This window comes from Cavia porcellus, unplaced genomic scaffold (assembly GCF_034190915.1).
Source record: "Cavia porcellus strain 051 isolate PalLab524CR breed Dunkin Hartley unplaced genomic scaffold, mCavPor4.1 scaffold_1, whole genome shotgun sequence".
Taxonomy (NCBI): Eukaryota; Metazoa; Chordata; class Mammalia; order Rodentia; family Caviidae; genus Cavia; species Cavia porcellus.
This window is the reverse complement of record NW_026947484.1, coordinates 107,371,963-107,392,816: the sequence shown is the minus strand read 5'-3', so window position 1 is coordinate 107,392,816 and position 20,854 is coordinate 107,371,963. Positions and strand designations below refer to the sequence as shown.

Genomic DNA, 20,854 nt, shown 5'->3' with positions numbered 1-20,854 from the left:
AAGGCAGGCGCTTATGCCGCTGAGCTAAATCCCCAGCCCCACAATTGTACACCTTTTAAGATACAAATAATTATCTATACAGTATGCTCCATTTCTTCACCTACCACTCTCTGAACATCTTGGTCTTACCCCACCCATTACACAATTATACAAAGGATCAAATAGGAAAACACACAAGGCCATGAAGATCCTACAGGCTCAGACAGCTTTATGATATTAATTGCAAAAGTCAAAAGTGGCCAGCTGTACAAGATCAACGTGAGAGGGTTAAGAGTCAACCACACAACAAAGAAAACCATATTTTATTAAACTGGAAAACAAAATATTAGGGACAAAGTTAAAAAAAAAAAAAAAAGAAATGGCTGGAAAAGAGTAAAGTGCAAGTGGTCCCGAGGAAGGGACAAGATAGGTGGTTGGTGGCATCTATGTGTGTGCCACTCTCACCTACTTCCCCATATACATTTAAACCAATAGGCAGTACAACTGCATCTTCAGAGACAGATCCAGGCTTTTCTCTTTGCATTCTTTAGCTGGTTTCGCCTTCAGCTCTGGACAGTCATGTTGGATGTTTGCTGGAGAAAAGTTAGGTTTTCCAACCAAGGTCTCATTACAAAGCAGCAGTTTCAGCTTCTGGAGAAGTTCCCTCCTGTTTGCATTCACCAGTGAGGCCAAGGGCCCTTGGTCCAAGCCCCAATCTCAAAGAAAAATGTCAAACCTTTAGAACTACTTATTTTTATTAAATGATATTAACACACAATTCAAAAGGCTTTCATTGTTGTTGCCTCTAAAGCATGTACTTGTCTTGTTTTCCACACCGAACACATGAAAATATCAACCCAATGTATCTAATTTTACTCTTAACAGGCACCCGCATCAGTTAAAAAAGAGGGAGGGAGAAGGAGGAAAGCAGTAATTTACAGCGGCTTAAGAGTAACAGCTAAAGCTTTACTGCATGAACAGGTAACTTCAAGATTGTGAATACTCTGCAATTAGAAAGTTTAGCTAATTCACATTATCTAGATAGGTTTGTTGTACCATGTGTTATTACAAAGTGTGTTCCTGATACTGGAAAGAGTAAAAGTCCTACTCTCTGCTCACCTCCCTCCAATTAAACCATATTCTGTTCACCTCAACTCTTGGGAAGGCAGAGGAGTAGGTAGGGCTTTCATTTAAACTGGCTGAACAATGAACTCTTATAAAATACTTAAGGGCCCTATTCCTGATACTGTATAACTAAACTTTAAATGATACTAGTGTGTTCACTAAAATTCTTTGTCTGTGATTTTACAATGAGCACCAAAGACCTTAGCAACAACTTATATTCTGCTTCCATATGAATCCATGCCCTTGCTAAGACACACTATGTTATGCTTTCTTTAAAAAATATGTTGTTTATTTTTTTTTGAACTCAGGTGAAATACAAGTCAGAGCAGGGTCACAGAGTTTTAAATCACAGACACAGAAAGAATAAAACCTCCTCGTTTCATGTTTATGAATACCAGAATTGTCTTTTCATTATATCACATATATACACTGTCATTTTAATTTGCTGCTTGTAGATAGATTTTCATAAAATTAGTAACTGACAGTCTCATACAAATCCTTCCATCCTGAAACAAATGCACTGCGTATTTTGTGGCAAAAACAAAACAAAAATATTCCACAAAAACAAGTTCACGTTTGAACTGTACAACGTCTTTCATGTGTCAGGCATCATGTTTTTGGGGACAGTCACCCTGCCCCTTTATTCAGGAAGCCACTTTGCTGACATCTCAACATTTCTGATAAAATCAAAAGGTCAGAGAGCCTTTTCAAGTAAACACTAGATTTAGCTTAAACAAGAACAGCAGAAAGAATTCACATTCCTGTATTTGAGAATGAAAAAATCCCACTTCATTTTTTGAAAAAAAAATCAATTCTGAAAGTCAAGTATAATCCCCCCATTCTTTCTTTCTCTCCTTTTCACTGTCTCAGGACCCAATGTATATTTCCTTTGCTTTGCTATACTATATGTCCCATTCCACACGGAAGGTCATAATATCATGCATTTTTGTGGGGACAGCTACAGGACAAAAGCTTGAGAGGGTCAAAGAAACAAAGAACAGCTGTTTAAGGCCAGATAAGCATTAGGAAGATGAATGGCCTGACTCATAATGATCACAGAACACAGGGTGAGCCCAAATAAATATACCAAATATGCTACAGAAAACTTCCAAACCAGAATGTATACCTGGCTTAAGCTGCTTTCTCTGAAAACCAAGTTTATTCTAAGACAAAGAGGTCTTGTAACATTATCCAGCCTCTCCCATCTTTAAAATTCCATTTCCACATTTCCCTAGTTAATTCTACACTAAGATGGGGAAAGTACATGAACTTGTTAGGATGTTTTACTCATCTAGCTGGAGATTTATAATTTGTGGGATGAAAACACTGAATTTTTAAAAATGCAGTAAGTAGTTATTTGCTTTTCAGTGTCCCTAGACTCAAAAATATAAACAAAGTTTAGTGTTTGTCTTTTCCCAAGTACTAGATGTAGAAATATAAACAAACCTTTTAAAGTCCAAGGAGAAGGAAAGCACTTCTCTCTCATGTAAAATGACGAAGGGCAGAAACATTCTTTACTTCCTGTTGGGGGTAGGGCTAAATTACTCCCTTGAAATATGACAGGCTGCTTGTTATCTGTGGAGTGCGGTCAATCTGGATTTAAATGTTTCCTTGTTTCTCTGTAAATACATGAATAGCAATGCCCACCCGTTTCTAAGACACATCTAAAGAGGTACACTATAAAAATACTAAGTCTCCTCTGAAATACCAAAAATAGGAGTGTAATCAGGACTGAGGAAAGGGGAAAAGAATGATGAAGACAAATGTTTTCCTTCCTCTAGTGTTAATCCTTACTGAAAATCACTAATAAATGTTACATTAGGGAGGCACCATAGTAACATTAATGTCTATTTCTTTTACTAAAAGATATAGGGATCTCAGTTGAACCTTTCTATCAATGGTCAACTATAGTGACTTTCTAACCAAAAGAAAAGTAAAAACTGAGGAGAAAAAGAAAATCTAGGAAAAAAAAGCAGGAGGCAAGAGCATGACACAAGATTTGTGGAAAATTATTTCAAAACATGTCCTGTTTTCTTGTTTACAAAGGATAGTCAGGTTACACCACAATATCAACAGTTTTTATCCTAGTTTTTTTATAATTACACTTGATCCTTATTTTCACCTTGAATTTATATATAGCCTCCTCTCTTTCACTCCAAGGACAAAGAAAATTTCTACTGAAAATGCCTCAAAGTTATTGCCAGATAGTCTATGGAGGAAGAGGCTGACTTAAAAAACATTAAGATGTTAGGTGAAGGGTAAGGAACTTCAATATGCCTTTAAAAAAAAGCCAAAACAAGCAGGCCTGACAGACCCAAGGTCTCCCATGCTTCCCACCTCTTGGCTGTCAGCAGTGCAGAGCACAGGGGAGGGAGCCACCCTGGTTACAGCGATCACCAAGCTTGAGAGGGCAGGACACAGAAACCTTCCATTGACTACTGGTTAGGGAAGCCCAAAATAACACCCCAACATTGCACATGGTATCATCTGTACTGATGGAAGTTTTATTTCAAATGTAGTAAAGTCTTCAATAGATGGGGATAAAATATTGTTTTTCTTCTCCATTCCCCAACCCCCCAGCCAAATGAAGTGACTCTAGTTGGGGTTTTTTTTCTTCCCCTCAAATACAATCAACCTGGGGAAGGCAGTAAGTGAGGTGGGAGGAAGGATTTGATGGAATAGTGAAATGGAGGCATGTATAACCTCAATTTGGAAGGCAGGCCCTTACCATAATAAAAAATAAAGCAAGGGAGGGAAAACAACAACAACAACAACAACAACAAACCAAACTCCTACTTCCCAGGCTCTCTAGACTGCTCCAAATGCTTTTCCCTTGGTTTCCATCAGTACCTGGGAGGGAAGAATGGGCGTTTTGGTGCAAAGAACGGAGGGCCCCTAGCAAAAGGTGGCCTGGGTCTCTTTAAACTGTGGAATGGGTCTCTGCTGAGAAAAGGTTCCCTGGGGCGAAAGTCTGGCCAGGGACTCCGTAAAATCATACCACTCCGGTTGATCGTGTCTCTGTGTGAGGGACCCAAGGGGGGGCCACTGCTGCTGCTGCCCCCCCCACCTCCTCCACCAAGGGCTGGGCCCAGGTGCTCCAGAGGATGGGAGGGTAGGCTCAAGCTTTCCCGCACACGGCTAAGGCCAGGGCTGTTGAGGTCCCGTTGAGGGGGTGCCCCGTGATCCCTGGGTCCTGCGAGTACGCCAAAATGCTCAGCCAAGGTCCCTTGAAGAAGGGAACTATGGTCCTTGGGAAATACTGCCACAGCCCCATGCTCTGCCAGTGGTGGGGTTGGGAAGGGTACGACCCCAGAGTGGTCAACAGGGGGTGGAGGAGGTGGTGGAGTAGCAAAGGGGACACCACTCCCACCACTGCTATGTTCCCCAGGGGGTGGAGGAGGGGGTGGGGCAGGGAAAGGAACTCCACTGTGCTCTCCAGGAGGAGGCGGTGGGGCAGCATGGGCCAAGGCTGCCTCTTTTGTGAAAGGGTTCGAAAGATCCACAGAGGGCAGATGAGCAGGTGCATCTCGAGAGAAGATACCACCGTGATCCTTAGGAGGGGCAGGTGGGGCAGACGATGGCCCCACTGGCTCTCTCTGGAAGGGTGTCCCATGTTCCAAGGGGGCTGGGGGGAGATGGTGCTCAAATGTTGAGTTGAAGCTGTTGGAACGAAAGCTGCTGACACTCTCCTGAAACTGGGATGCCCGTTCCTTGTAGGGTGTTTTAAAGCCAGTGAGTCCTCCGGTGCCCCCACCCCCAAGGGTTGCCAACTCAGAGGCACTTGAGGGACCATTGTCGAAAGAGCTGCCTGATGTGCTCAGATCAAACCAACCCACCCTTGAAGCCTCACGCCCATGTCCTCTATTTCCCTTCCCAGGAACTCGGATGGACTCTACGGTCTGTATTGGCTCCCCTGACATCCTCCTATTGGCTGCGTTATGATAACCCAAAGTTTCTATGGGGGCCCCCTTTTCTTCGGTGCTATCGGGCAAGTCTAAGCAGGAAGAGGAGACGCGGGTTTCTATGCGGTAGTGCTCTTCTTGCTGCTGCTGATCAGAGGTGGGAAGGCTGGGCTGGGCGAGATTTGACAGACTGACACCATCACTTGAAGTGCCCTTGTTTGGGGTTTGGCCAAAATGCTTATCATCTGAGGGCTTTCGAGAGGCGTTTTTAAGCATATTCTTAAACTCAATCGTCGATGTGGTGGAAATGGTGGAGGACAGGACTTTTTCCACGCCTGATGTGGGTGGGTGGCCCGTGGGAGCAGCAAGGGTATTCTGCGGAGAGAAAAGGGAACGATGTGGGACTGGGTGAGGAGAGTCTGGGTACTGCTGTGGCAAACTGAGATGCCCAGTGGCAGACTGAGATAAGCTATTGTGGTTGGAGTCAGGGGCAAAAAATGAATCATTCTTACTCGGTGATGGTGACCGGTCAGACCCAGCTTCATTCCCTCTTATGCTGAAGGTACCAAATAGCCCAGGGGAAGATGAGAGACGGTCACAGTTCTCATTAGAGTCCAGGAGGGCCCTTACCGATGGAGGGAAAGCAGACTTTACTCCAAACTCTTGGGCCCTGTGGCTATAATTGGACAGGATTGGCTGGTACTCGGTGGCATCAGAAAGCTTGCTTGACTTCAGGATAGATTTGGCTGGTTTCTTCTCTAGGTTCATCATAGCAGAGGGTGGAGGCCCTGAATACTCAAAATCTCGATAGTCCTCATCTTCTTGGAAAGAAGTATCTGGATAGAACTTTTCCTGTGAAGAGTCCATCAGAGAAGATGGTCTCTCCACTCCATCAGAAGGCTGCTTATAGGGAGATTCACTGCCCAGGCCAAAGGGTCGATATGTAGATACAGAATTGGAGAGCTCCTGAGGGTAGCTTTCATCTCTCCCAGGGGGTGGAGATCTTGTACTGCTGGGTGTTGAGGAACCAGGGCTAATGATCTTAGAAAGCAGGGACATAGTATCTACACTGCTGGATGTGGGCTTGTCCATCATCTCATCCTGGGTGGGAGTCCCACTCCGTTCATCCCGTACAGGGGTTCCATCAGTGTTGTCGATTGAGGTGCTAGTAGGGCCACGCTGGAAGTCTGAGGGGTGGCTCTCTGACGGGGCACTGGATCCCAAACTGCTCAGGATTGGGATGTTTAAATTTAAGCCACTGAAACCAGGATTACCTTTTAAGAAGTTGTGGATCTTCATTTCCAGACTTGGGGAGGTGGACTCTGACTCCAGCTTTGGCTTGGAGCTCTCTGAAGATTGGCACATGGCAACTTCAGTAGGTGGGGCTGCAGAGCTAGTATTGTGGGTGCCAGAAAACCCTAGTGAGCTGGATGGTAGTTTAAAAGTAGTGCTTGGAAGCCCTGGGCTTTGCCCCATTGATGCCTTGATGGCTGACGTTGAAGAGACTTCAGAAGCTGATGAATTGGGAGAATAGTTGAAACTTTTGGGAATAAAAGATTGGGTACTGGAGGGCACATTTCTTGCTTTTAGAGTAGAGACTGTGGTGTTGGCAGGGGAGGCTGAAGTATTCTGGGATGTAGCTTCACTGGCTGGAGCTGGGTTCCCAGTAACACTCTGTAGTAAAGATGACAGGCCTATAGAAACAAAGATTAGAGGGGTTAAAAAGAACTCTCTACCGTATGATAAAAACAATGTGGGCTTATTAGTTATTCGAATTCATTCTGGTGGGAACCAGATAGTCTTTAAAATACAAAGCCAAAGGGAATCCAGACCAAACAAGCTATGGCTAAATGTCACTGAAAACATTGGACTTATTTATCAATCAGAGAACAAATCACTGAAATGTTTCCATTTCAAGCTAGAAACATGTCCAGCACTACACAATAAAAAGCAACAGGAAGGGAGAGATTTTAATGTCAGAATCAGTTTAAGGCAAAGCAGGAAAAGAAAAGGAACAAAGTTAATTTTAAAACAACAATGTAAGCCAGTATTTCTTAATGTTTGATCTCCGGAAATGCTTTTTCACATGCAAATGGATACCCTGCCCTATCTTTCCTGTCCAGCTTCTACAACTGACTCTAAGTAAATGCCCACTGTTATTCTCATCAAGGAGAAAAACATCAAAATTTTTCACTACACTGGTGTTATCATTAGGGAAACAATGCTTGCAATCATCTATTTTATTTGTGAAATGCAGCAATAATAAACATACACCACCACAAAGACAACAGCAGACCAATAGTGGCACTGATCCTTTCACAACACATAATTTCCATCTTATAGCTTGAAGATCTAAGAATTGTTCATAGGTTAAAGCTAACACAAATGAGATTCAACCATATTCACTGATGGACAAAACCTCATAAGGACAGAAAAAAATTCTTTGGGGCAAAGGCTGAAATTCACCAAGGCAAAGTGTCTCAAAAATGTTTTAAAAAACATTTGACAGAAGTAACAGAAGATCTTATCTATTTTGCAAAATTTATCCAATTTTTGGTCACTTATGAACAGTACAAATTTGTTTGTACTGTTCAACTGGGTGTGGTGGTACTTTGCAATTCTCTTGGTTTGGCCTCCCAAGGAGCTGGGATTACAGGTGTGTATCATCACACCTGGCTCAGATGTGAAGAATTTTAAGATTACATCACCCTTGTAATGTTTTTAAACCATTTACTTTTAAGTAAGGCTCCCTGGTATTTGTTTTGTTTTTGAGACAGGGTCATGCTATGTACTGTAGGCTGCCTTGAAATCACTATGTAGCAGGGCTGGCCTAGAACTTGCAGCAATAACCCTGCCTCAGCCTCTGGAGTGCTGCGATTACACAGGTGAGCCATCACACCCAGTGTGAGGCTGTCTGAGTTTAACTGTTATCCAATCACCTAATATGATGTTTAATAATGTCCAAAATTTGAATATGAACTTCAGTTATCTTTCTTTTTTTAAAAAAAAAGCATAGTTCATTCCAAAGTTTTCCAGTTATGCAATTTCCCATCCTGTTTAATTCTTAGTAGTCTTTATTCTCACCAAACCTAGTTCTCAAGCACAAGAATGTGATAAAATGTCTTTTTTTTTTTTTTTTTTTTTTTGGAGGCAGGGTCTTGCTATGTTGCCAGGATGCCTCAAACTTGTAAGCCTCCAAGGGAGCTATATCCTAGCATTCTTATTTTTTAATATTGACAGAGAATTTTACTAAATTGCCTGACTGGGCTGGCCTTGAACTTGTGATACTCTTGCCTCAGCTGGGGCTATAGGTGTAAATTGCAGTACCTGAGTTCCTTCTGTTTGATGTTTATAATTCTCTAAATGCCAGGTTATACAATAATAATAAAATGGGAACAAAGTTTATAAATAAGACGGGAAGAAGAACAGAAGGGATGGTAGGGGAATGGGGGAAAAAAGTTATGTAAATGTACAAATTCTTTATGATAAGGCTGGTCATTACATATATCTAAAATGTACCAATAAAACCTGATTAGAAAAGAAAAAAAAAGATGTATCACATATAGGCACAAATGCCCTATGTGATCATTAGTTATATCTAAATTGTACCAATAAACTTAATGAAAAAATAAATTCCAGGTTATAGATGATAAATATACGGATAATGCTGAATTAACTACATTATACATTTCATGGTTTTGCCTTCCTCAGAAATGGAATCCAGGATCAAATCAGAGATAAACATTCACCATTCAAGTCCCTCTGGTATATTTCTGTTTACCTTGCAGTGCAGGGGCTGACTGTGTCTGAGTTTTGGAAAGAGCAGACAGAATGCTCTCAGGGGTGATTTCCACCTTTGAGAGGATGTTTGCCAGAGGGTTGTGAGGTGTGGCTGTGGCAGGTGCAGGTGTTTTCAGGCCACTGGTGAGGTTGCTGGGGCTGGTGGGAGTTCCCGGAGAGGGTCTTGATGCAGGACTGACCCCTAGTGGCAGAAAGATGAACTCAAAATAATGTAATTTCAAAACGACTTTTCATTCACTTTCGCTGTACTGGGGACTGAATTCAAGGCGTCACACATGCTAGGTAAGTGCTCTACCTCTGAGGTATATCCTCAGATCTCCATTTACTTTCTTCTGTGACTGATCCACAAATGATCCATATCATGGTATGAACAAAAATCTAAAAATTAGATTAAAACTGCCTTGAGTTATTTTCATATATATTCATTATTTTTGAAAACCTCTGTAAGAAGAGAACAGCCCATCTACTTTTTTTTTCCCCTGCCAAATGATACCTACACTTCAGAGCCCAGCAGTGTTCCAGAAACACTGCAACTGCAGGACTGTCATGACACATTTCTGTGTGATTGCTAGGTGATTTGCTTTTGAACAGGCTAAGTGATTTGCTTTTTAAAATGAAATTACAGACATAACTTCCTTTATATTTTTCCTTTTTTTTTTTTGTTACCAGAAATCAAACTCAGGACCTTGCATTTGCCAGGCAGGTGCCTATGTGGCTGAACTATATATCCCTGGCCTCCATATTTTTTTTGGTCTTTTTCCTTTTTATCAGTACCGGGGATCGAACTCACGACTGCCTGCTTTCAAGGCAGGCACTTATGCCCCTGAGCTAAATCCCCAGCCCCTCTCCATTTTTTTTTTTTTCTTTTTTATTGGTACCAGGGATTGAACTCACGACTGCCTGCTTGCAAGGCAGGCGCTTATGCCGCTGAGCTGAATCTCCAGCCCCTCCATATTTTTTTTTAAACACTGGGTTGATTTTTGATTTAGCAACAAACTGTATAGGAGAAAAACAAATTGTTTCCCCTTATTAAAAATACTACTTTTTAAAGGAAATGATAAAAACTATAAATATGTAAATGATAAGCAAATGAAAAAATTCTACCACCTTTAATTAATTTAAGAATACATATCAAAACAAACAACCTTTATATTTTGGGGCAGTGTTGTAATACATATTAGGCTACAGTCCCAGGCCTTTTTTATATTTTGAAGTAAGGTCACTTAAGTTGTTCAGGCAGGGCTCTAACTTGTCATTCTCCTGTCTTGGCTGCCCAGAGGTTTGGGATTAGAGATGTACACCACAGAGCCTGGTTATAAACATTTTAAAAGTTACTGTAGATTAAACAAAGCAAATAGTGGAGAGGGTAAAAAACAATGGGAACATTTATATAGACAGGTACACAAAATAGTACCTTCTTATATCAACTTAGTTATAACATATGGAAAGATATTAAAAATCTACATGCTGATTTTGAGTCTCTATGGTTTAGAAATACTTTTTTTTTTGGTCTTTTGAGACAGGCTCTCTCTATGCAGTTCAGGCTGGCCTTGAGCTCACTTTGTAGCCCAGGCTGGTCTTGAACTCACAACAATCCTCCTGCCTCAGCCTCCTGAGTGCTGGGATTACAGGCGTGAGCCACCACGCCCAGCCCAGAAATACATACTTTTAAGTATTTAAGATGAAATACCTGGAATTTTCTTTAGAATAATCCAGGGTGAGCAAGGAATACAGAAAATGAGATCTGTCATAGCTATCCTGCAGCAGCTGAGTGATAAACACATGGGGGTGCTCTACTTCTCACTATATAGTTCAGGCTGGCTTCAATTCATAGTGACCCTCCTGCCTCAGACTGCTGAGTGCTAGGATTATAAACATGCACCAGCAGGCCCAGCATCAGTTAGCCATGTTTTTTAAAATCAGAATTTTTCCATTAAAAAACTCTAGGGGCCAGGGATGTAGCTCAGTGTATAGCATCTGCATGACAAGCTCAAGGACCTGCGTTTGATTTCTGATATCAAAAAAGAAAAAATTTTAAAATCTAGGCCTGCAGATGTAGCTCCATAGTAGAGCACATGTTTAGCATGTATGAGGCCCTAGGCTAGAACCTTAACAATATCACCAACACCACCAAAATCCAAAACAAAAACTAAACCAAACCAAACAACCAAAAAACCCCCCACCCCAAAACAAATTTAAAAACTCCCTATATACGTATCAAGTCTTTTAGCAAGTGTTGTTAATAAAATTTTAGTGCTGGGTTGTGCATTACATATTCTCTATAATAGTAAAAAGCTAAAAGCATAATAAATGCCTCATAAAGAATTAAGTGAATTATTGAATGCTATACAACTATTCAAGATGATGTAGATGAATATTTAATGATATATTACTTCACGTTATATAGCTAGCAATAAACAGTATTATACAATGTTTTGACTATTAAAAGAAAAATTATGAATAATCCTCCAAACTCATATACACATATCCTTGGTAAAGATAAACATAAGTGGTATCCTTTGGTTCAGAATGATTACAGACATTTTATTTTCTTTGCTGATTTTCTAATTTTTCTGTAATGACCATATATTGATTTAATCTTGTCCATTATGTGTCTATGTGTGTAATGAACCGAAGATATTAGTACTGAGCTATATTCCCTTGTTCTTTCTTCTCTCTTTGTTTTTTTGAGAAAAGGTCTTGCTGTGTAGTTTAGGCTGGCCTTGAACTCATTACATAGCCCAGGATGGCCCTGAACTGGCAGTCCTCCTGCCTCAGGCTCCCAAGTGCTGAATTGCGGGCATGCACCACCATGTCTAGCTCCTTCTGTGACAGGGTCTTACTAAGTCACTAAATTGCTCAATCTGGGTTCAAGCTTGAGATTCTCTTGCTTCAGCCTCTCAGAGTACTAGGATCACAAACCATTTACCACCATCCTAGCCTGTTACATTTTAAAGTAAGAGTTCTAAAAGCTGAATATGAAAAAAAAAAAACCCTGATGATTTAACTTAAAAATGATGAAAATCAGTCTTTTACCCCTCTTCACTGGACTTACCAGTATTTTTCATGACTGAAGTCAGGCTGCTAAGAATGGAACTGATCTTTGCTAGATCCACATTAGCCAGGTTTGGCAATGCCAAAGCTGGGGAAGGGGACAGAAGAGACGTATTCACAGGCTTTGGAAGAGGTGAGGTTGCTGTCATGGTCACAGGCACAGGAGCACACGAAGAGGCCTTTGAGATACTTTCCGTTGGCTTTGTAGGTACAGAAGTGGAGATCGCTGTCTTCTCTACAGGTTTATCCTTCCTGTCTTCCACTGTTTCAAACAAGAAAAGACATGACATGACACCCTACTGCCTTCCAGACTTTGCTTCCAATACAAAACAGTGTGTCCTAATATTTCTTGATTTAAGGGTAAGAAGCACTATATTGAAGAGAAACAATCACTCATTTTATACCCTATTTGTTTGCTTGTCTATTTAGTAGCACTGGGGGTTGAACTAGGGGCCTTCACACTGAGCTACATCCTAGTCTTTTTACTTTGAGACATGGTCTTGCTAAATTATTAAGCTGCCCAGGATGGCATCAAACTTGCAATCCTCTTGTTTCACCTTCCCATAGTGTGGGGATTATAGGCAGTCTCTCTACCACCTCCTACCTAGCTGAAGTTTTATGTTTTGTTTTGTTCCTGAAATCATAGTCTTCATAATTTACCATCATTCCATGCTTAGTATCTACTTAAAATGAATTTCTCAATCATCCTGTATTTTACTTTTTTTTTTTGGTCTTTTTGAGACAGGGTCTCTCTGTGCAGTTCAGGCTGGCCTTGGGCTCACTTTATAGCCTAGGCTGGTCTCGAACTCTAAATGATCCTCCTGCCTCAGCCCTCAAGTGCTGGGATTACAAACTTGAGCTACATTGCTGGTTTGTATTTTACTTTTTTTTTTTTTTTTTTGGCTTTTTCCTTTTTATCGGTACCGAGGATCGAACTCACGACTGCCTGCTTATAAGGCAGGCGCTTATGCCGCTGAGCCAAATCTCCAGCCCCCTGTATTTTACTTTGTAATGCTTCATTTGCATCTTCTTAGTATTCATGAATTAGATATGTACATTTCTGTCACAGGAGGGAGAGGGACCAGAAGACAAAGATGCTGGGGTAAAGGGAGGAAAATGACAAGACAAATAATAAAAAATAAAAGAATGCTGCTGCAGCAACAGTACCAAATATATGTATATATTTTTTGTACCAGGGATCAAACTCATGACCTCATGCTTTCCAGGCAGATGCTTACATCACTGAACTATATCCCCAGCCCCATGAGATAAAATTTCAAAGTGCATTCTCAGAAACTTATCATTATAACATGGTACATATTTGTGTTATATTTTGGGAATGACATTTGTTATAAATTGTTCACTTTTCCACTGACTTGAAAACTTTCTAACAAAAACTGTGCATAATTTATTGTATTTTCTTCTGTCTCCCTGAAATTGCTCTACTGAGGTCCAATTAGGGTCTGACTAACCTGAAGCTCCACTGTTTTCACTTCTGATAACTTTAATGCTTTAAAGGGTGCATGGTAAATGCATGAATTTGAGAAGTAAAATAAAAAGAAAAGCTGGCAATTTCAGAGAAATGATTCACCAGTGGAATAATTCTACAAGTTCATTTAATAAACTATAGCTTTGGATTGTGGTTTGCACATGTGCATATTTTTATCCAGTACTGGGGACTGAATTAAGGGGATTGGTGAGCTATATATCTCCAGGCCTTTAAAAAACTTTTTTGTTTGTTTTTGGTACCAGGGATTGAACTCACAACCTTGAGCTTGCCAGGCAGGTGCTTATGCCACTGGGCTAAATCCCCAGCTCTTAAAAAAGTTTTTTGGTACTAGGGATTGAACTCATGATCTCACGCTTGCCAGGCAAGTGCTTGCACCACTGAGCTAAATCCTCAGCCCCAAAAAACTTTAAAAAAATTTTTTTTATTCTGAGGGCTGAACCCATGGCTTTCATATGAAGCTGTATCCCCAGGTTACTCCCTCTCCACATTTTTTGTTTTAAAATAATGGGAGACAGAGTCTTGCTAAGTCACTACAGTGCTCAGGCTGGGCTCAAACTTGCAATCCTCTGCCTCAGAGTATTAGAATTATGGGCATGTACTACCATGTCCCATTCCTTTTTTAAGTCTCATTAAGTTGCCCAGACTTGGCATGAACCTGCAATACTTCCTGCCTCAGTTGCCCAGAGATGTAGAATGGTCTGCCCAGCTAGCTGTTGAATTCTTGGCAGTCAGGAGTGCCAAAAAAGCCAAGTATGGTACCACATGCTTATAATCCAGTACTCAGGACACTGAGTGGAGGACTGCTATGCATTCAACCAATATGGGCTACATAATAGGTTGAATGCCAGCCTACTACATAGTGAGAATAGTCCCAGAGAATAGGGAATTTTAGTACAGGCCCCACCCTTACCAGTGTTGACCAATAAAACTGTAATTTATTCCATATATGTATATTTAAATTTTGTAGCAGCTACATTAAAGAAATACAAATTTTAATAATATACTTATTTCCATACATCCCAAATATTTTTTAGTAAGTTATACAAATAATAGGGGCTGGGAATTTAGCTCAGTGGCTAGGTCCTAAGTTTGATCTCCAGCATCAAATATAAATAAATAAATAAATAAATAAATCAAACAATTAACAAGGTCTATTTTTTAATTGGATGGTAACAAACTTTCTGGAGCTCAGGGAGCGTGCTATACTTACATATAGCACATCTGAAGCTGGGGAAACTGCATTTCAAATGCTTAGTAGATACATATAGCCAGTGGCTGCTTAAAGAACTGACTTTTCTGGTAGTGGGGTTTGAATCTCAGGCCTTCTCCTTGAGTTATCTAGGCTTATTTTGAGACAGGGTCTCCCTAAAACACTAAACTGCCAAAGCAGGGCTTACACTTAGGATCCTCCTGATTCAGGCTCTCAGAATGCTAGCATGACAAGTGTGTACCTCCATGCCCAGTTAACTTTGTTGAGAAGGGGGGTCTCATTAAATTGACTTTGGCTTTGAATTCAAAATCCTCATGTCTCAGCCTCCTGAGTAACTGGCATTATAAGTATGCACCATTGCATCTGCTAACAGTCTAGATCTTGTGTAATAATTCTTACTTTTCTTTCCTCCTTCTCCCCCCCCATTCTTATCTTCCCCTTATTCTTTCTTTTTTTTTTTCTTTTTTGTCTTTTTCATTTTTATCGGTATCAGAGATTGAACTCATGACCGCCTGCTTGCAAAGCAGGTGTTTATGCCACTGAGCTAAATCCCCAGCCCCATCCCCTTATTCTTTCTGGTGCAGTTCTGGGGACTGAATCCAGGGATTGGTTGGTGTGTTCTAGGCAAGCACACTGAGCTATATCCCAAACCTTGAATGATTGATCTTTCTTTTTCTAGATAGGCACTCACTGTGTTGTCTAGGTTAGCCCTGAACTCACTCTGTAACATACACTGACCTTTAATTCATGATCCTCCCTCCTCAGCCTCCTGAGTGCTAGTATCGAAAGTGTGCACAGTCTTAGCTGGCTGAGCAATTATTTTGAGACAGGGTCTCGCTGTGTAGTTCAGGCTGGCCTTAAGCCTACTATGTATAAATTGATCTTGAACTCAAGGCAATCCTTTTGTGTCAGCTTCCCAAATACAGGAATTACAGTCACTATATCTAGCTATGTGTAATGATTTTTAACCTACAGGGCTTACCAAATCCTGAACTACTCACTGTTCTAGGGACAATAATGCTATTCTGATGCTTTAAGTGTAAGGAATGAACTATCTTTCTAATATCTGCCTATGAATGATTAATGGATGGGAAGGCCAAATTGACAAGGAATAATCTGTCTACAAAGCATGTAAGGACATACCAATGATTTTGGACCCATCATCTTCCACATCTGACAGCTCCATGTCTTCCACATCACGATTGTCTGTCACAGGTTCGGGTGTGACAGATTTCTCACTCCTCACAGTTGGTGACTGGGACTCCTCACATCCCATTCCTTGAAACGGAGACTCAGAACCAGTTGGGGAAGGAGCGTCCATGCTTGGTGAAGGGACTGGGGATTCTTCAGGATCAGGAAGGGTTGACTTTAACTGATCCAATTTCTTCTTTAAATTGTTTACACGGTTAGCAAAGGTTTTGTATGCCTGAAAAAGATAAAAGAGTATATTCATTTCTCATTAACATTATCACTTGCACAAAGTAAAAAATACCATCATGTGTATCACATGGAATACTTTTTTCTGTGGTAAGAGAGACTGAACTCAAGGACTTTGTATTATGCCACAACCCAAAAATCCTTTTTATTTTTCATTTTATGACAGGGTGTCTGCAAATCAACAAATTGCCAAGGGTGGATTTAAACTCATGATCCTCCTGAATCAGTGTGTTGGGATTACAGATGGGCACGAGCATGTGAAGCCTAAGCATTTCTAGTCTCTCTACTTAGTACTCCTAAGTGAATATTGCCATCCAAAAGCTGCCCGAGTTATAAATCTAAAGGTTATCTGCACTTCATCCCCCCTCAATTCTACCTATCCACTCAACCAAGCATTATTTATTTTGTGGTACTAGGGATTAAAACCCAAATCATCACATAGTTTTAGTCTTTGAGCAGGCCAGAATTGAAGAGATGGTAATGAGTGAGAAATCAGATCCAAAATTCACATTTGGGAGGAAAACAAAAAAACAAAAACTCCCCTGAGAACGGCAGTGTACTCTTAAGAATTTGAGCACTCTGGGAAGCTGAGAGAAGAAACTCACAAATTCAAACCCAGCTTGGGAAATTTAGTAAGATACTATCTCAAAACAAAAAAATTTAAGGCTATAATCCCAGCATTTGGGAAGCTGAGACAAGAGGATTGTACGAAGTTTAAGGACAGCCTAGGCTATAAAGTGAGTTCAAAAATTGCCCGAACTACATGCTAAGACCTTGTCTCAAAAAAATAAAAAAAATAAAAATTAACAAGTTTGCATTGTAGCTCAGTGTGAAGGCGAAGGATTCAGCTGCATGCATAAATAAAAATTAAAAAGCTGGGTATACAGTTCAGTGGTAGGGTATTTGTCTAGTATGTATTGAGGCTCTGGGTTCATCTTTAGTACTACAAAAAGCAAAACAAAGGTAGGCTACAACTGATTCAGGAATTTTCCTTTTTTAAAAAATTTATTTTGGGGGTTGGGGATTTAGCTCAGCGGCATAAGCGCCTGCCTTGCAAGCAGGCAGTCGTGAGTTCGATCCCTGGTACCGATAAAAAGGAAAAAGACAAAAAAAAATTTTTATTTTTTATAGTAATTTTTCCTTGATGATATGTGCTACATTCTCAAGATGTCTGGAATGAAAAGCCTTGGAGATGAAGGCAGTCTAGTGCCAACAAAACAATATCTACCACCTAAACTATGCCATGGAGAAGAGGACCTAGAAATGACTCCAGGATCTAAGTGAGAAAATGAACATACTTGAGACCAGGTAAGGCCAGTCTGAACTGCATAGGGAGACAAATAAACAAAAGAGTAAAGCCAGCATCAGAATTACTTAACAAAAACAAAATGGCTACGATTAATATTCATGAATATTTTAAAAAATCCCTTCTTTTAGTAATGCAATGCAAACCCCAATACAGCTGAGAAGAAAGTTCACGGGCAGGAAGCACTGCAAGGGCTGCTGGAGCCTAAGAAGGATACGCAGGAAGCCCACAGGGAGGTACTCTGCTGAGCTAAACCCCTGGCCTAGTACTAGGTCTTATACAAATTACATTTATTCATGTATAGCAATCTACACGTACTCATTTATTCATGTACAAAGATCTACATTTATTCAAATACAGTCATGTCATCTTCTGGAACACCATGATAATTCAACAGGCCAACTGTGTGCTGCAAAGGACATAATAAACACATATGTTTGGCTGATGATTTTTTTTTTTTTTTTGTCTTTCTGAGGCAGGGTTTCACTATGTGGTTTAGGCTGGCTTTGGGTTCACTTTGTAGCCCAGGCTGGTTTTGAACTTGCAAGGATCTCTTGTCTCAGCCTCCCAAGTGTTGGGATTACAGGAGTGTGCCATCATACCTAGCCCGATATTGGGTTTTTTCAAGTTAATTTTCCACTTTTAGAGAAAGGAAATAAATAATTATGATTACAGAATGCAACATAAATGTTATCAGTTTTCATACTGTAAAAGTAAAATACAGTCAGCACAGTGGTGTACACCTTAAATCCCAGCTACTCAAGGAAGCTGAGACAAGAGGATCCTTTGAGCCAGGACTTTCAAGACAGTTTGGACAACATGGCGAGACTCCATATCAAAAGAAAGAAAAAAGAAACAAGAAACAAACCGAGAGAAAGAAAAGAGGAGTGGGGGAGAGGGAGAGAAAAGGGAAAAGAAAATTGGGGCTACAGGTAGAAGCTGTTCACTGGCAGAGCAAAAGCTGAGCATTGCAAAACCCTGGGTACACACACACACACACACATACACACACACACACACACACAGCGCATAGCTGGGAAAATAAAGGGAAGAGATTAAGAACTAATGGGAAGCCGGGCATGGTGGCTCATGCCTGTAATCCCAGCACTCAGGAGGCTGAGGCAGGAGGATCCTTGCGAGTTCGAGACCAGCCTGGGCTACAAAGTGAGCTCAAGGCCAGGCTAAATTGCACAGCGAGACCCTGTCTCAAAAAGACAAAAAAAAAAAAAACAACAACAAAAAAACCCCCAACCTAATGGGAAGGCAGAACTGTCAGTGCCCAAATTCCACAAAGCCACATGTCTAGAATGAATATTCACATAACTGGCAAATACCATACTTCAGTTTAGAAGGGTACACAGAGATTTAAGTCATATACTGATTCTGAAAGAGGGGATAGGGCAGGAAAGTATAAGCTACACTTGTCAAAACAAGACATTAACAGGTATTTTTAAAATACTGTATGATAATTTAAGAACAATAATATGGGCAAATTATTTTTTTAAGAAAGGTAAATGACAGCTGGGCATGGCTGTGCACACCTGTAATTCCAGTACTCAGGAAACTGAGGCAGGAGGATCACTGCAAGTTCAAGACCCACCTGGGCTACAAAGTGAACTCAAGGACCACCTGAACTGTATTGTGAGACCCTATCTCAAAAACACAAAAAAACAAAGTACAAAAAAACAAACAAAAAGCTAAGTGAGTTAAAAAGAGATTGTATCTAGGAAACCGATCTGGCAGGACTTATGGTTTCATAAACATTTTTTACAGACAGGGTCTCACTGTGTAGTTCAGGTTGGCTTTGAACTCATGACGACTATTCTGCCTCAGCCTCCTGAATGCTGGGATTACAAGTGTATACCACCATGCCTATAAAGTATTTTCTTCATCTGTAAAATGGAAACAATGCTATTTATCTTTCCACAGTTAAATAGTATTTGTTTGGGTGTTTTGTTGGTTTTTTGTTTTTATTTTTTTTAGACAGGGTCTTACCATGCAGTTCAGATTAGCCTTGAACTCACTATGTAGCCCAGACTGGCCTTGAATTTGCAACAATCCCCCCATCTCAGCCTCGCAGTGCAGGGATTACAGGCATATACCACCACACCCAGTTTAAGTTACTTGTTTTTGAGACAGGATCTCACTAATATATGTAATTCAGGCTGGTCGTGAACTCACTAAGTAGCCAGGCTGGCCTCCATACTATATGTAAAGTGAGACACATGGTAAACATTCACTAAGAGAGAGGTGTAATTATTACTTACATTAGCCACCACTTTTACTTCTTTGTACTGTGCTTCATAGAAAATTCCAGCATTCTCCAGGGCTTCTGTTAGTGAGGGTCCATTTTTCACCTGCTTATCTAATCCGTTCACAAATTCTTCCAGTTTAGAGCTTGCCTCTTCAAATTCTTTGGAAAACTTCTTTCCCCCTGTTTTATCTAAAATTACAGAGAAAGTATTTAAGATAAAAAAGAACAAGCAAAGATTTTACTTTTGAGGAAAATTCCATTTTGTGATCTCATTCTTTTTCTTGCTGCCTTAACAATATTTTTAGCTTGATTTTTTTTTTTTTTTTTTTTTTGGGTACTGGGGATTGAACTCATGACCTCACACTTTTCAGATAGGCGCTTGTGCTGCTGAGCTGTATCTCAGTCCCTTAGCTTCAGATTTTTTCCTTAAAGCTTTTCCAAATCACAAAATACAGAACTTTTTCTTTTTTTTTTTGGTCTTTTTCGTTTTTATCGGTACCAGGGATCGAACACATGACTGCCTGCTTGCAAGGCAGGCGCTTATGCCACTGAGCTAAATCCCTAGCCCCCAGAACTTTTTCATAAAACAGATTCTTGTGAATCTGCTACAGAGAAATACAAGTGAATGTACTTACAAGTTCAACTTATGGGTGGTGGAGCATTTCTAGCATTCTGGGAGGCTGAGATAGGAGAATTACAAGTTTGACCCCAGTCTTAACAATTAAACAACTGTCTCAGAATAAAAAAAGTAGGGTTGGGATTTAGCACAGTGGCATAAGTGCCTGCCTGCCAAGTGTGAGGTTTTTGAGTTCGATCCTTGGTACCAAAAAAATTAAAAAAAAGTAAAAAAGGATAGGGATGCAGTTCATTGTGAAAGACCTAAGTTCAATCCTCAGTAACATACACACACAAATACACCTATGTGTTCAACTAAACAAAGTTAGGGCTAGCCTAGCATACATGGGGCTCTGACTTGAATTTCTAGTACCAGAGGGGAAAACAGATTTTTTTTTTGATCAACTACTTCTTTTCTTTACAAAGTTGTGCCACACTGCTACTTAGGAATAATAGGATAAGGCTCAGTTCTGTTCATTTATACTATATCTTCTGCCTTACAGAAGATAACATGTATCTTTCAGATGAGAAAAGTTCAGAAAAGTAAGTAAAACTGATCTCTGCGTGTATTATATTAAATGCAATTTTCTACTTGAAACATACATTTATTTATTTATTTATTTATTTAGGTTTTTTGAGACAGGGTCTCACTATGTAGTTC

General features: G+C 40.3%; 1 protein-coding gene across 6 annotated transcripts in view; it reads right to left on the bottom strand.

Annotated features, from left to right (window-relative positions):
- Window positions 1-267: 267 nt before the first annotated feature.
- Window positions 268-20,854, bottom strand: part of Rprd2 (regulation of nuclear pre-mRNA domain containing 2) — a 72,925-nt gene continuing 52,338 nt past the window's right edge. For 3 of the 6 annotated variants that reach the window (XM_003478884.5, XM_005007772.4, XM_063252566.1), the window contains 5 exons: window positions 19,592-19,767; window positions 15,725-16,007; window positions 11,863-12,123; window positions 8,788-8,988; window positions 268-6,700 (listed from right to left, as the gene is read on the bottom strand). In XM_003478884.5, the coding sequence (XP_003478932.3) occupies window positions 3,948-6,700; window positions 8,788-8,988; window positions 11,863-12,123; window positions 15,725-16,007; window positions 19,592-19,767 (3,674 nt within the window). In that variant the 3' untranslated portion in view covers window positions 268-3,947. The remainder of the gene's footprint in view (window positions 6,701-8,787; window positions 8,989-11,862; window positions 12,124-15,724; window positions 16,008-19,591; window positions 19,768-20,854) is intronic. The other 3 variants (XM_063252569.1, XM_063252576.1, XM_063252564.1) reach the window with 2 other exon arrangements.